This window comes from Martes martes (genome assembly GCF_963455335.1).
Source record: "Martes martes genome assembly, chromosome: 3".
In the NCBI taxonomy this organism is placed as follows: domain Eukaryota; kingdom Metazoa; phylum Chordata; class Mammalia; order Carnivora; family Mustelidae; genus Martes; species Martes martes.
The window spans coordinates 192,448,415-192,461,732 of record NC_137890.1 but is presented as its reverse complement, the minus strand read 5'-3'; the positions used below and the strand labels follow the sequence as shown (position 1 = coordinate 192,461,732).

The following is a 13,318-nucleotide window of genomic DNA, read 5'->3' as shown; positions in this document are numbered from 1 at the left end:
CAGCTCCGTACAGCTTCCTGCCTCTGCTGCACATCAAACGCTCTAGTTGGGTGTGGAAGGGCTGAACCACTATATTCCACACCTGAAACTACTGTTACACTGCACGTGAACTGGAATTAAATGCAAACTTTACACAAACCGTTGAAGTTGGAAGGGACTCGTCTACTCTTTCTCATGTCACACCTGCACCACATACAGACCCTGTCTGGAGGGTTTTCATTAGAACTGAGCTCCACACGCACCCCCAGACCAAGGAAAAGTCTGCTCAGGGAGGCTTCTCTTCAATGGAACAAGTGGCTGTCCAAATAAGAGGACACGTGACAGGCACTGGATGGGTGCCAGAGGTCCCGGTCAGAATGCCCTCCTCTCCCATCTCACAAGTCCGAATCCCCAAGACAGATGAAGCAACTTCTCTAATGAATGGGTTTTAGAGTCAGACAATTCTAGGTTTAAATTCCAAACTCATTAGCTCTGTGGCCTTGAACAAAGTACTTGACCCCTCAACCTTAGTTTAGTTTTGTTTTTTTTTTTTAAGATTTTATTCATTTATTTGACAGACAGAGATCACAAGTAGGCAGAGAGGCAGGCAGAGAGAGAGGGAGGGAAGCAGGCTCCCCGCTGAGCAGAGAGCCCGATGCGGGGCTCGATTCCAGGACCCCGGGATCATGACCTGAGCTGAAGGCAGAGGCTTTAACCCACTGAGCCACCCAGGTGCCCCGTCAACCTTAGTTTTTTCATCTGTAAAATGTGTATAAGAATACTTAATTTCAGTGACGGTTTTGAAAACACTTATTCAAATTAAATGATGTTATAAAATATTTAGCACAGGTCCTGAAAAAAGCATTCAGTATATGGTAATTCTATTATTTTTGTTTAAAGATTATATATTTTTTTAATTTTTATTTATTTATTTGACAGAGAGAGAGATCACAAGCAGGCAGAGAGAGAGGAGGAAGCAGGCTCCCTGCTGAGCAGAGAGCCTGATGTGGGACTCGATCCCAGGACCCTGAGATCATGACCTGAGCCGAAGGTAGAGGCTTCAACCCACCAAGCCACCCAGGCGCCCCTTGTATTTATTTGTCAGAGAGAGAGAGAGAAAGCATAAGCAGGGGGAGCAGCAAGTAGAGGGAGAAGCATGTTCCCTACTGAGCAGGGAGCCTGATGCGGGACTCGATCCCAGGACCCTGGAATCAGTACCTGAGCTGAAGGCAGATGCTTAACGAACTGAGCCACCCAGGCGTCCCTGATAACTCTAACAAAGGGAAACCTGAGAGCCACTTTGTGTCTTTTCTTCCAATCTGAAAGAACCCATCCCCACTCCCTGTGGTGAACCCTATGGACCTAAATTTTATCCACACATAGAGTTTTTTCGCCACACACACACACACACGCACACACTCACACGTGTGCACACAACACATGAGAAAGAAAAAGCTTAGTGTGCAATGATGGCAGCAAACAAAACATTCATAGTTTGCTAAGAAGTATCTACATATAATATTCTTTAAAAGTATTCTCTTACACATACTTTCTAAAAGTTCTTTTAGTAAAACAAAAAATAAGAGGAACAAAATTTTCCTATCCCAACATTTCTATAAAATTTCATAGAATTTGAACACTATAAACACTCTCAAGTTTGCATGTTTTTAACTTGTTGAATTTCTTGAATCCCCTTGTACCTATCAGTTTCCACAACTGTCAGTCAAGTCATGGACACTCTTGTTTCATCTAGATTCTCCAAATGCCCCCAGAGCCAAAATGGAGTTACTTAGAACCAAATACAGACATCACACATCATATGTCAGTATGCATAAAAGATACATTATTAAAACGTAGTTACTTCAACAAGGGGGAGAAATGGCAAAGAAATGTTTCTCAATTTCCCAGCCCACAGTAGACTGGGTAACTTGGGGGCCATTTCCCTTTCCCTGATGGCCTCAGACATCCAGATCCTTCCCTCAAACCCTAAGAAGCGCTTGCTTCTCTCGTTCTCAGCGGGCAGTCAACTAAACCTCCTGAAAGGTGCTCACCAGTAACTCAGGGGTCTCCTGAGAGGCTTAAGATGGTCCTCTCCCCAGATCACTGACATTTTTAAAGGGGAGAAAACCACTGGCAAGCCTTCAAAACCCAGAGCATACCCAGGAGAGGAGGCTCATCTGGGCGAGAAGTCCCCTACTCTGCCTCCCAGTGCCCACTCTGGGCCTCGGGGCCAAATGGGAGGCGAGGAATGCTTGGCTGCCGAGGTGGAAAGCTGGTTCTCCTGCCCATCTCTGCTCTTGGCAGCCCTCTCAAGTTGGACACACAGGAGTAGCCAGACCATTGCCTGGTGTTGTTAAGATGAAAATCCCACACAGTCGCAACGTCCTGCTGAAAACCTCGCAGCTGCGGAACGCGTGTTGAAGACAAGCATACCCCCTGCAGAGGCGCCCAGGCGGCCGACACTGAGAGGCACTTCTGTTCATGAGGCCGGGGCCAGATGCGCTAGCTCGAGTTGAGAACAAATAATGCGTCTCTTGAAACGCTCAGCGCAACAGCGCGCTTCCAGAGGGCCCGGAACTAAATGCCCAGGGAAGCAGCAGATTCACAAAAACTGGATCAAATGCCCGGAAAGCGCATGGAGAAGGGCATTCGCCCCTGCTACTCACGTCCTACTACTCTGGTATTCTCCTCCTCCTGGCGGAAGGTCTTAGCCAGAACAACCCACACGGTGGTTTCACAACTTTGTTTCATTGCCTTCTTGTTGTTTCTGGCACCTCAGCCGTCAAGAAGGGGATGAACAGATGCCACAGCGATTTTAAAAATCTGACCCTGACCGCTAAGGTGGTTTGTATTAATATTAGTAAAACTCTGATCAAAAATCTCGGTGCTAAAACAAATCTGACTCATTCTGTTTGGATGTCTTGTACATTTAAAGAGGTAACGGGGCACCTGGGTGGCTCAGTGGGTTAAAGCCTCTGCCTTCGGCACAGGTCATGATCCCAGGGTCCTGGGATCGAGCCCCTCATCGGGCTCTCTGCTCAGCAGGGAGCTTGCTTCCTCCTTTCTCTCTGCCTGCCTCTCTGCCTACTTGTGATCTCTGTCTGTCAAATAAATAAATAAAACCTTTAAAAAAAAAAAGGTAACTCGATCCTATTCAAAACAAAGGTCTTAATTTTCCCATCAACTTGTTCTTCTCCTCCAAAACATACCATGTCCTACAAAAGCCCTCCCCCGGCCTTTCTCTCCTCCCCAGCTCGATGAACAATATCTCCAAGTGATTCAAGTTGCAAACCATCAAGTCATCTTCAGTTTTGCACTTTCCCTCACTCCCATGTCTGATCCTTCAATATAAGCCCAATCGGTACCATGTCCCAAATATAATCTGCCACTTTTTACCTCCACCAGCTGCACCTTTCTTGAATCCACTTCCACCTCCTCTCCCTCTGTCTGCCGCCTCCTTCCCTGCCCGACCCTCACCCTGATCTAAAGACATAACCCCACCTCCAGATACTTCATTACTGTATCTCAGTATCCTCCTTTGGTATCCGCATAGGAACTGTCACTATCTGAAAATATTTTGTTTATGTATTATCTCTCTCCCTCACCAGAATGACTTCCAACAGATCATAGTCCTTTCTTAAAGCCCAGGTCTATGCAATCTCTGTATCTGATCTTTCCCATTTCCTGGGGCTATAGGATCAGAGGACTTTTCCCTACAGGGTGTTCATAATATTTGTTGGGTAAATGAATGCATTTTTATTTTACTACAATCTTCAGTGTTCCGTTAGGAAAAAAAGTACCTGATTAAATCTCTGAGCATTTTCCAGGATCCTCCTTTCTTCCTTCAGACAGTTACAGATGATCATAGACATCTGTATTGGGTCTTCCTGAAAATTATCCTAGATATGGGTTGTTAGAATAAAAACAAATTTCAGAATGTTTAAGCCACTGTATACTATTATAAATTGAATTTGTTCCTATCTACCGAAAAGCCTCCTCTTGTATTTATTAAATTCTATGCAAGCTATTTTTGGTAAAAATAAAAATACTCTTAATAAATTAAGACAAAACCTTTCCAGTAAGTACAGGTACCTAAATTATTTCTTGATTAAAAAACCCAAGTAACTTCATACACAGTTCTGCTAATAGTTTTACTTTAATTTGTGTTGTTTTTGAGGCCATTTATGTTCTGTTAGGGTCCTGATACAATGCAAATGATATTTCTCAATTAAGTTTTCAGCTGGTCTCTGCTTTGAATTTATCAAAGATATTCCTTTCAGTTTTTCTATTTCCTTGTCAAAGCAGGTTGCAAAATGCTGGCAACCGTGGCTCTTTATAACAAGTATGCTCAAGCAAGGTCTGTAGGAGAGCAAATTTCTGTAAATCTCACCTAACTTCCCCATCGCTGGTATTATAAAAGCATAGCTACGTTCACAAGGGAAGGAAAAGCTTCTAACTTAAGCTTCTAACTTAGATAGTTGAAGTTTGGTTACATTGAAATAAGAAAATGATCGTTCTCACCTTCACTGAGACAGAAAAGTTCTGTTGTGACACAAGTAAATAGAGTAGCCAGTCTTAAGGGATGCTGGGAGCCTTTTGAAAAACTCCTAAAACCCTGTAGCCCACTGTCTCCGGCCTGGGACTCCCCCTGACTTTGTCTTCTGTGGGACGGCAACTCCTCCAAAAGCAGGGAAAAGTGAGACCTCGTTCCAATTCACCGAGTCTGTCAGAGCTCTGGGTCATCAAACCTTTCTGGACTGATTCTTCATCTGGACACCAAGGGCTGGGACGGGACTACTACTACAGCTCCTTTGAGCTTCTGCATGGTACGACCGCTCACGGCTTTTAAAATGTAACCCTGTCCCCTGGTTTCAATTTCAACAACTTGTAGTAAAAGAAGGTGACAGCATCACATTTGTCTCAGAGTCACTGACACCCAACAGGTGATACACTTAAACCTGGAAATTCCTTATGTATTTACAAAATGAACCGATATTTTACTTTGCTCACACTATAAAATATTAGCAATACAAAGAGAGTTTATTTGCCGTCTCTGAAACTTTTAAAAATACCAGTGAATGCATGCTCAAGAGTATTTGCTCAATGAAAAAAAAACTCTTACATAGGCTTGGGAACATTTTATCTACGATGCAAAACCAAGTCATACCTGAAGATTACGCTTGCTTTTCCTTATGTTATGCTGCAACAAAAAATTATTCTCCAAAGAAAAGCGACTATACTGATCATCCAGCTGGGACAGGAGGTCATGAAAACGGATGGTGGCAAATGAAACGTCATTAGCAGCATGCTCCCTGGGAGATTGAAAATTTACACATTTCATTTCAGGTACTACTTTCAACAGACAAAATAAACATCGCTTTCCTAATGAAAATTATTTAAGAAACCAAGTCTTAAGCATTCTCCTAGGTTATTTTTCCTTCTTTTAAGACTGACATTGCTTTTAACAGCAGCTTGTATAATATTTCCATTACATACAATTAGCATGAAAAATTCCCGAACTCAGATTGTGCATGAAAACTGTTAATGGTAATTATCGCCGGAGGGGGGAAAGATCAACAGGGGCCTTTACTGTGTGTGCCATTTAAAATTTTTGCAATCAGCATATAGTAAATTTTAAAATAGAATACATATCAAGTTTTTAGAGCTAACCCCCTAATTTTATTACCTTCTTCCTATTTCTAATCAATGTTTTACCATAATCAGGCTATCATTATTTCTTTTAACTTACTTCTTTCTCTAACCTGGATCCTAACATGGGAAATTATCTACCTTGTCCAAAGCATTTAGGAGTACATGTCATAATTCAATGGACAAACTACATACAAGCACTTAATGACTAACACAGTTAGTGAAAAAAAATGGCATGCCATTTTTCAAACCAACATATTGTTCTGCAACAGATAATCCAAATGGCTACAATGAGATTCATCTCTTATTCAGTGCGGCTCCTGGGTGGCTCAGTGGGTTAAGCCTCTGCCCTTGGCCCGGGTCACGGTTTCAGGATCCTGGGATCGAGCCCAGCACAGGGCTCTCTGCTCAGCGGGGAGCCTGCTTCCCCCTCCCCCTCTGCCTGCCTCTCTGCCTACTTGTGATCTCTCTCTCTCTGTCAAATAAATAAATAAAATCTTAAAAAAAATAATAAAAACTTGAAGTGAGCGTCCCTTACCAGTCTTGTTTTTCTAGCCACTGTGCCAGGTACTGTCTGATTTCCATGGGAAAACTGTCATCGTAGAGCTGGTGAACCTGCTCCAGGAATTTGGAGTCAAGCTGCTGCAGCTCATACCACTGCGACATCCTGCCAGGAAACAGAGCACAAGACCTAGGTCAGGAATGGAAGAGCACAGTTCCAAAGAAGGTGTACCTAGCACCATGCTTCTTTTAAATATCTTACTTAATCCAAAACATAATTTGTCTCTGAAATACATTATTTAAATGGTATTTACATTCTGAGGTCTGTTTTTTTTTTTTTAATTAAGGTTTGGGTTTGTTTGTTTTTTTCCTTCTCCAGAAAACACACCTTCAGGCCTTTTGCTCAAGTGCCAACATACCAGGGAAGACTTTTCGGCCCCTTACTTAAATTGACATCACATCTCACCTCTTAAAACACTATCCCTCCGCCCTGATGTGTTTTTTTCCATAGCACTTACCACCAGCTAACCCACCATGTATTTTCTTTTTTATTCTAAGGAATAAAGGGAATGAATGAAGGGAAGAATTTGAAGGGTGGGCGGACTGTTCAACGCTATATCTCCAGAACAGTGCCAGGCTCATGATATGACTTTGAAATGAATCTGTACTTTTATTGAATAAATAATGAAAAACATTATTTCGTTAGATTTGCTTCCAGACAAATCCTAAGAACCCTCCAAAAGTTGCTCTTGTAGAAATACAGTACATTTGGGGCACCTGGGTGGCTCAGTCAGTTGGGCATCTGACTCTTGATTTTGGCTCAGGTCATGATCTCAGGGTCGTGAGGTCAAGCCCCACACTGGACTCTGAGCTCAGTGTGGAGTCTGCCTGAGATTTTCTCCCTCTCCTGCCAACCCTCCCTCTGCTCTCGTGGGCCTGCTCTAAAATAAATAATTAAATCTTAAAAAAAAAAAGAAAAGAAATACAGTACACCTGTAATTTAACTCAAAGAATTTTAAACCAATATTTTATGCTTTGTGATTCATATGCTAAAATGAATTATTTTTGTCCTATACCTTTTAAAACAGATTTTCTTCTTGGTCTACTTCGAACAATAAAAGTAGTATGAAAACTCTTAAAGCTCAGTAATAATTTAAAGATGGAAACAACACTGTTAAGTATAATTTCAAAAACTAGAGTACTACTGTCTCTTTGGATAACCGTAAATCATTTTCTGCAGAGCAGTCTAAGGAAACGAAAACAAAACCCTGATTTAAGGAAGTCCTACCGTCTATGCGGAAAACGGAGAGCCTCCCATTACCACAGCGTAAGTCGGGATTTACACCAGCGCACAGCTGGCTCACGCATCGTGGGTACACATGACTCGCATCCTACCAGGCCTCTGCGGAAGGGGTCTGCATTTTCAAGCGGGGCATGGAAAAGTCATGCATGCTTGCTGTCAAGCATGCTCGTGCAGGCATGAAGTCATGCCTACTCCACGACTTTCCTTCCGAAGAAAAGCAAGGATATGGTGGGACAGTAAAGCTAGTTACCATCACACATGCCAGTGGAAATGGACACAAACCCACTCCTTGGCACACCTGCTATAGGAATTTGATTTTGCACTTCAAATTAATTTCACCCCATGGGTGACTCCAAACCTGTGGCTCTTTCCCCACCCTGGCGGGTGTGTAATGAGGATGTGCCTACAGCAAATCGGCTGGCCACGGGGTCAGCCAGAGGGGGCGTGACACCTCTTACTAGATTGCAGGACCTCAGGCAACTCACTTCCCCATCAACAGTGCGGTTGTTAAGACTGGAAGAGCTAGTAGAGCACGGAGCAGGTGATTAATAAATGCATGCTAACAGATCCAGAATCAGTATCATCTCTTTAAACCCCTACCCAACTCAAGGAGGGACATGATCATCCCCTAATCACCCAGCTCAACTTCCAGTGTTATGCGGACTCCTCCCTCTAGTCCCAAGACCTCCTGCCTCTCTGCTTCCAACCCTCCTTCCCAGGCTAGCCTCCTGCTGTACACAGGTGGACCGCATCACTGTCTTGCTCAAAATTGCTACAGTTTGCCCATTCCTAGGCTGATTTGCACCCGGACCCTATCTTCATCTGCTAGCAAAGCAAACTCGTCACCAAATTATCTAGTGTTTTGGCTATGCCCAACATTTCCGCTCTGCTCCAGCTGTCACTCACTCTTAAAAACAGCCTCTCCAGGAATTTCTGCCTAAGTCCTACCATGATTCAAAGGTAGATACAAAAGCGCCTTCTTCCATAAAGCTGTCTAGGACTTTCCCAGAGACAGTTAAGCTTTCTTTGACTTTGCCTCACGCATTCTGTACCCTTGGTGACGGTATCAGCTCCATATGAAGCTCTAGGATTTCTCCCCTGTGTGATGTAAGTTTCAGAAGTGCCAGGGCTACCTTTTTTTTTTTTTTTTTTTTTAAACAAAAAGCCACCAACAGTGTCCTGCCCATCGTAGGTACTCAAGTTTACTGGGCTGAAATCTCTTCTATTTCGTATTGAATTAGAAAGTGATGGGCAAACCCTGTGATGCTCCTGCGAGTCTGGGTTCCGCATGCTCGTGAAGCAGCGGCTGTACACGGGCTTGGGCCGGAGGCTCAAGTCTTCCTTCCGTCACGTGAGAACAACCTCTCCAGCCTCCACACACAACACTCAAAGCTCAGTCACTCGCACACGCACACAGATACCCCCCAGACGCTTCAGGATTCGCCACAGGTTTTCAAAGACTAACGGCACTTGGGGGTTCGCAGGAACTTTCCAGGAAGACATGAAGCTCCTTCGTCTCTAAATACAGACGCAGGATTAAGAGTCCAAAATGAGGCGCTCCTCCGTCCGTTCTCCCGAACCCTACTGACCTGTCGCCTCGTGTCCCGCCGCGGGGCTGAGGACCCAAGCCGAGCGGCCGCCGCGCACGCGAGGGGCGAGCGCCGCGGGGGGTGCATGCACAAGCGCGAGCGTCCGGCCGGGGCGGCTGTCCGGCGACGGCACAAGCAAACGGTCCCTTCTGTGGAGAGAAGAAGAGGCGCCCGCGGGGGAGTGGGCGGGGCGGAGGGCAGAGCCTGGGTCAGGGCACCGCGGCAGTGTCTTACGGGGGAAATCCTACTTCGCAAGACTTCCTGCTAGGGCACGACTTGGCTCATCACCCACAAGGACCCCGGGGTGCCGGGGACGCGTGCTTCCCCGGTGGCCGGTGCGCCTGCAAAGCGGCCTTCGCCGGGCGTCCGTCCGGCAGCCAGACGGGGACCGCGCGGTCCTGGGACGCCCCACCCCGGCGCCCGGAAACCCAGGCCACTCACTCTGCTCGCCGGGTCGGGCAGCGGTGGGCGGAGGCGCCGCGGGGCTGCCTATCCCGGGTGGTCGCACCCGCTTCGCCTCTGCGGGGTCTGGGGTCGGACGGGCGTCGTCCCGGAAGCGGCGGGGCCCGCGGCCGACTCTGCAGAAAACCGAAAGAAGCCGCTGGGAGTAAAGACAGCGCCCGGCGCCCCGCCTCCTCGCGCCTCCGCCAATCAGGGGGCGGCTGCCGCGCGCGGCCAATCGGACGCGGCTGTTCCGCGGGGTCGCTGCCTCCCCGCCGCGGCCGCGGCCGAGCCAACCCGCCGAGGCCTCCCTGGGCCCCGAGCAGGGCCCCCGCGGGGCGTCGGGAGGCTGATCCGGTGTCGCAACTCGGCGGGCTGGCGGTTACCTCTAGACGTTGCGGACGACAACTAAGAGGATGTCTGTGTTCGCAGAGGCCCAGGCTTGGAGACCCTGGCGTTAAACCCGTACCTGTGAACCCAAGGCCGGGGACGGGTGGGAACTTGGACCGAGTTGGGCCGCTCACCTGCCTGCTGCTTCCCGGGGCCGGTTCTGCCCTCGCCTGACCCCTCAGACACGCTTGGCTCAGCTGGGACCCTCCATCTCTCAGTGCCCACTCCTTGCCCACGAAACGACACCCTGCTTGTGTCCTCCCGCCTCCGCGGCACCTTTCGTCATCTCCGCTCCTCCGTGGCCGAACTGTCCACCCGAGAGGTTGTCCGGGTCCGAAGCCGCTCGGGTTGGCGGACATTTCTCACGCGGGCGTGGGGCGGCCGCACGCACAGTTGCCTTCTAGCGTGGAGGGCTGCTGTGTGTCCTGTCCGCACCCGCGCGTCCTGTCCCACCTCCTGCACGTGCCGCGCCCTCGTGCACAGTCCTCCCTGGACGTTCCACGAGGCTCTCCGGTAGGTTCTGCAAACTAGTTATATTCAGAACCAACTCGTCATCTTTCTCCTCAGACCTGCCCTTCTTTTGCTGGAGCCGGCATGTGGCCTCCAGGAGTCCCCTTGGACGGTGTCTTCTCCCTCAACTCCCACGCCTGGTGCTCACGCCTCGTTGACTCTTCTTGCCAAATATTCCTCAAGTCTCACCAGCTTCTCTCTGTCTCGTACCGTCCCCCTTTTTTCCCATTTGGATAATTGCAGTAGAGTCCCAAAAGGCTGCCTCACTTAAGCTCTACACTGCCCGCCCCCTTTTAAGTTTATCAGTACCATTGGCAAGTATTGCACATACTAAATGTCATGTCCTGCCCCTTACTCACGTCACCTATCAAATCTTTTTAAGTAATCTCTACACCCAACGTGGGGCTTGAACTCACAGTCCCGAGATCAAGAGTCGCTTGCCCTACCAGCTGAGGCAGCCAGGTCCCCTGCCTTTAATTCCCTTTTAATCCATTCTCGGTGCAGCAGTTTGAATGATTTTTTTTTTTAAATTTCAAAGCAGATCACGTGTTTGCCAATTTGAAAAATCCCATGATGGCTTTTCTTGCAGAATTCAAATTTCTAAATATAGCTTACAAAGCCTTGGTTCCCCTATCTCTTTCTCTACTCCTATCTTGTGCCACTCTTTCCTTTCTGTACTTCAGCATTCTTAGCTTTTGAATATGCCAAACTCTTTCCCCAAACTCAGGACTTCTCACCAGCAGTTCTCCATTTGGAAAGCCTCCTGGAGCAACATCGGCTTTCCCCCAACCTTTTTTCTAGCTAACTCATCTTTTATGTCTTAGCTAGAAACTCAGCTTAAATGGCACTCCCCCAGGTAGGCACTCCACAGGCCAGCCTAGATTCGATCTTTTTTTTTTTTTAAGATTTTATTTATTTATTTGACAGAGAGAGAGAGAGACAGCAAGAGAGGGAACACAAGCAGGAGAGTGGGAGAGAGAGAAGCAGGCTTCCCGCTGAGCCGGGAGCCCAGTACAGACTCCATCCCAGGAACCTGGAGTCATAACCCAGCTGAAGGCAGACGCTGAATGACTGATCCCCCCAGGTGCTCCTAGACCCGATCTTATTGCGATGTACGCCCATCAGATAAGCCGGCTCCTTCAAGCAGATGGAACTTGACTCAAGCCTTGAAGAATAGGGCAAACTTGGGTAGGAAAAGGATCTAATTAATTTCCCACAGATATGCTTAAATGTGTTTCTATTGTAGTTTTTCTCTTCCCACAGCTATACATTCCTTCTGGTCACATACTCACCCTTACAAAGCCAGTACTGATCTGTGATAGCAATGACCCTTGGTACCAAAGTAGCTGCCTTCTGTAAGAAAAGATGCCAGGCCACCATAAAATGCCCTTCCCTCCTACTCACCTGCATTAAGGGCCCAGACAGTGTTTGAGAAAATCTGACTCCAAGAAAAGTCAGAACTTGTTATCAAGTTCTATGGATACCTCCTTCCCTCTGTCTCTATCCTCCTTTGTTGTACCGTCATTGACCATACTTTCCCGTAGCTCGCATCACTTCAGAACCGGAATGCTAGAGACCAGGGAGACTACCTTCCTCCATCCCTTTCCTCTCCACTGTATTTGCCAAATTAATTTCTCTAAAACCTTAACCCCATTGATACACTCAGTACCTGCTCAAGAGCCTTGACAACTCTCATTGCATTTATGATAAAAACAAACTCTGTCTGTGAGTCTGGGTCCTCCGCAGAATGCCCTTACCCTTCTCTCCAACCTTGTCTCCCACTGCCCCGTTACCTGACGAAACTCTATCCTCTGTTTTCCCTCCATCCCCAAGCTTTTCATTTCCCTGTTTCTGTCCCTTTGCTCGTACCACTGGCAAGCATTGCACATACTAAATGTCATGTCCTGCCCCTTACTCACTTCACCTATCAAATCTTGACCCAATCTTGTTAAAACTAAGCCCAAATCCTATATTCCCCTTCTGGAACCACCTCACCCCGTGATCATTAATCTTGTCTCTGAAATAATATGATACACAAGTGTCTCCATTTTTGTCAATAATCACCACACACTCCCTATATTATGGTTTTGAAAGTGTCCGAGCCTTATTCCCTCCAAGATTCCAAGTTCCAGGGGGGGGCAAGCTTATGTATTTTGTAAGTGTGTCTAACATACTGACCATTGGAAAAGCAATTCAATAAAAAACCAAACTGACAGAAAAACGAGAGATCCAGAAGTGAAAAACCCAAAATGTGTGAAGGCCCCCTTAGAACGGCCAGTTTAGGAAACTGTATTTCTATACCAACCGTGTCAACGTTGCAAAAGACACAAATCTGGAAAAAATAACTAACACCATGTTTGGTAGATTGTGTTATTTTTCCATTCTTTTTTCTTTCCCTTCCCACTCCTTGCCTCCGTTCACTCTGGCCACGCCATGGAATAGAAGCAGATGGGAGGTCCTCAGGTCTAACCAACCTGGGACTGCGAAGGTTCGGTGGATCCACTGGTCCCGTATGCTCCTTCTCTGCACTGGGAGAGGGCAGGCTCAAGCAGCCGCGGCTCCTCCAGCCTGAGTCCCAGAAGCAGAGATGTGAGGACCCCCCCCCAGCACCTACCCCCCCGGGACAGAACTGCTGCAGCCTACCCACACACCGTGAGTGAGAGGTGTTTGTTTGTGGTCAGTGCTGTAAGGCCCTGAGATTCCCCCCGCCGGCTGAAATAGCCCCCTAATTCACAGACGGAATCAAAAGTCTAAGTTATCGTCGGGTAGAATGGTGTTGTGTGGACACCAACTGGGTAATACTTAAGAGAGTAAATGCAAAGACCTGTATTTGGGTTAAAAAAAAAAAAAGGCAACAAAGGACAGGTACTCTCTGGTGCCAGTAACAGGCTTGGGAATACTTTTCAACAGTGTATGTGGTAAGTCACTAGCGCTCAGTCGGAGATGGCAGGTAAGA

At 47.1% G+C, this 13,318-nt stretch overlaps 1 protein-coding gene across 1 annotated transcript in view; it reads right to left on the bottom strand.

The window, feature by feature from the left end:
• Positions 1-9,621, bottom strand: part of STAT1 (signal transducer and activator of transcription 1) — a 38,963-nt gene extending 29,342 nt beyond the window's left edge. Inside the window, exons 1-5 of the mRNA XM_080799518.1 lie at positions 9,463-9,621; positions 9,022-9,170; positions 6,167-6,295; positions 5,147-5,291; positions 3,780-3,878 (exon numbers count right to left, since the gene is read on the bottom strand). Coding sequence (XP_080655644.1) covers positions 3,780-3,878; positions 5,147-5,291; positions 6,167-6,294 — 372 coding nt within the window. The 5' untranslated portion in view covers position 6,295; positions 9,022-9,170; positions 9,463-9,621. The remainder of the gene's footprint in view (positions 1-3,779; positions 3,879-5,146; positions 5,292-6,166; positions 6,296-9,021; positions 9,171-9,462) is intronic.
• Between the last annotated feature and the right edge of the window lie 3,697 nt (positions 9,622-13,318).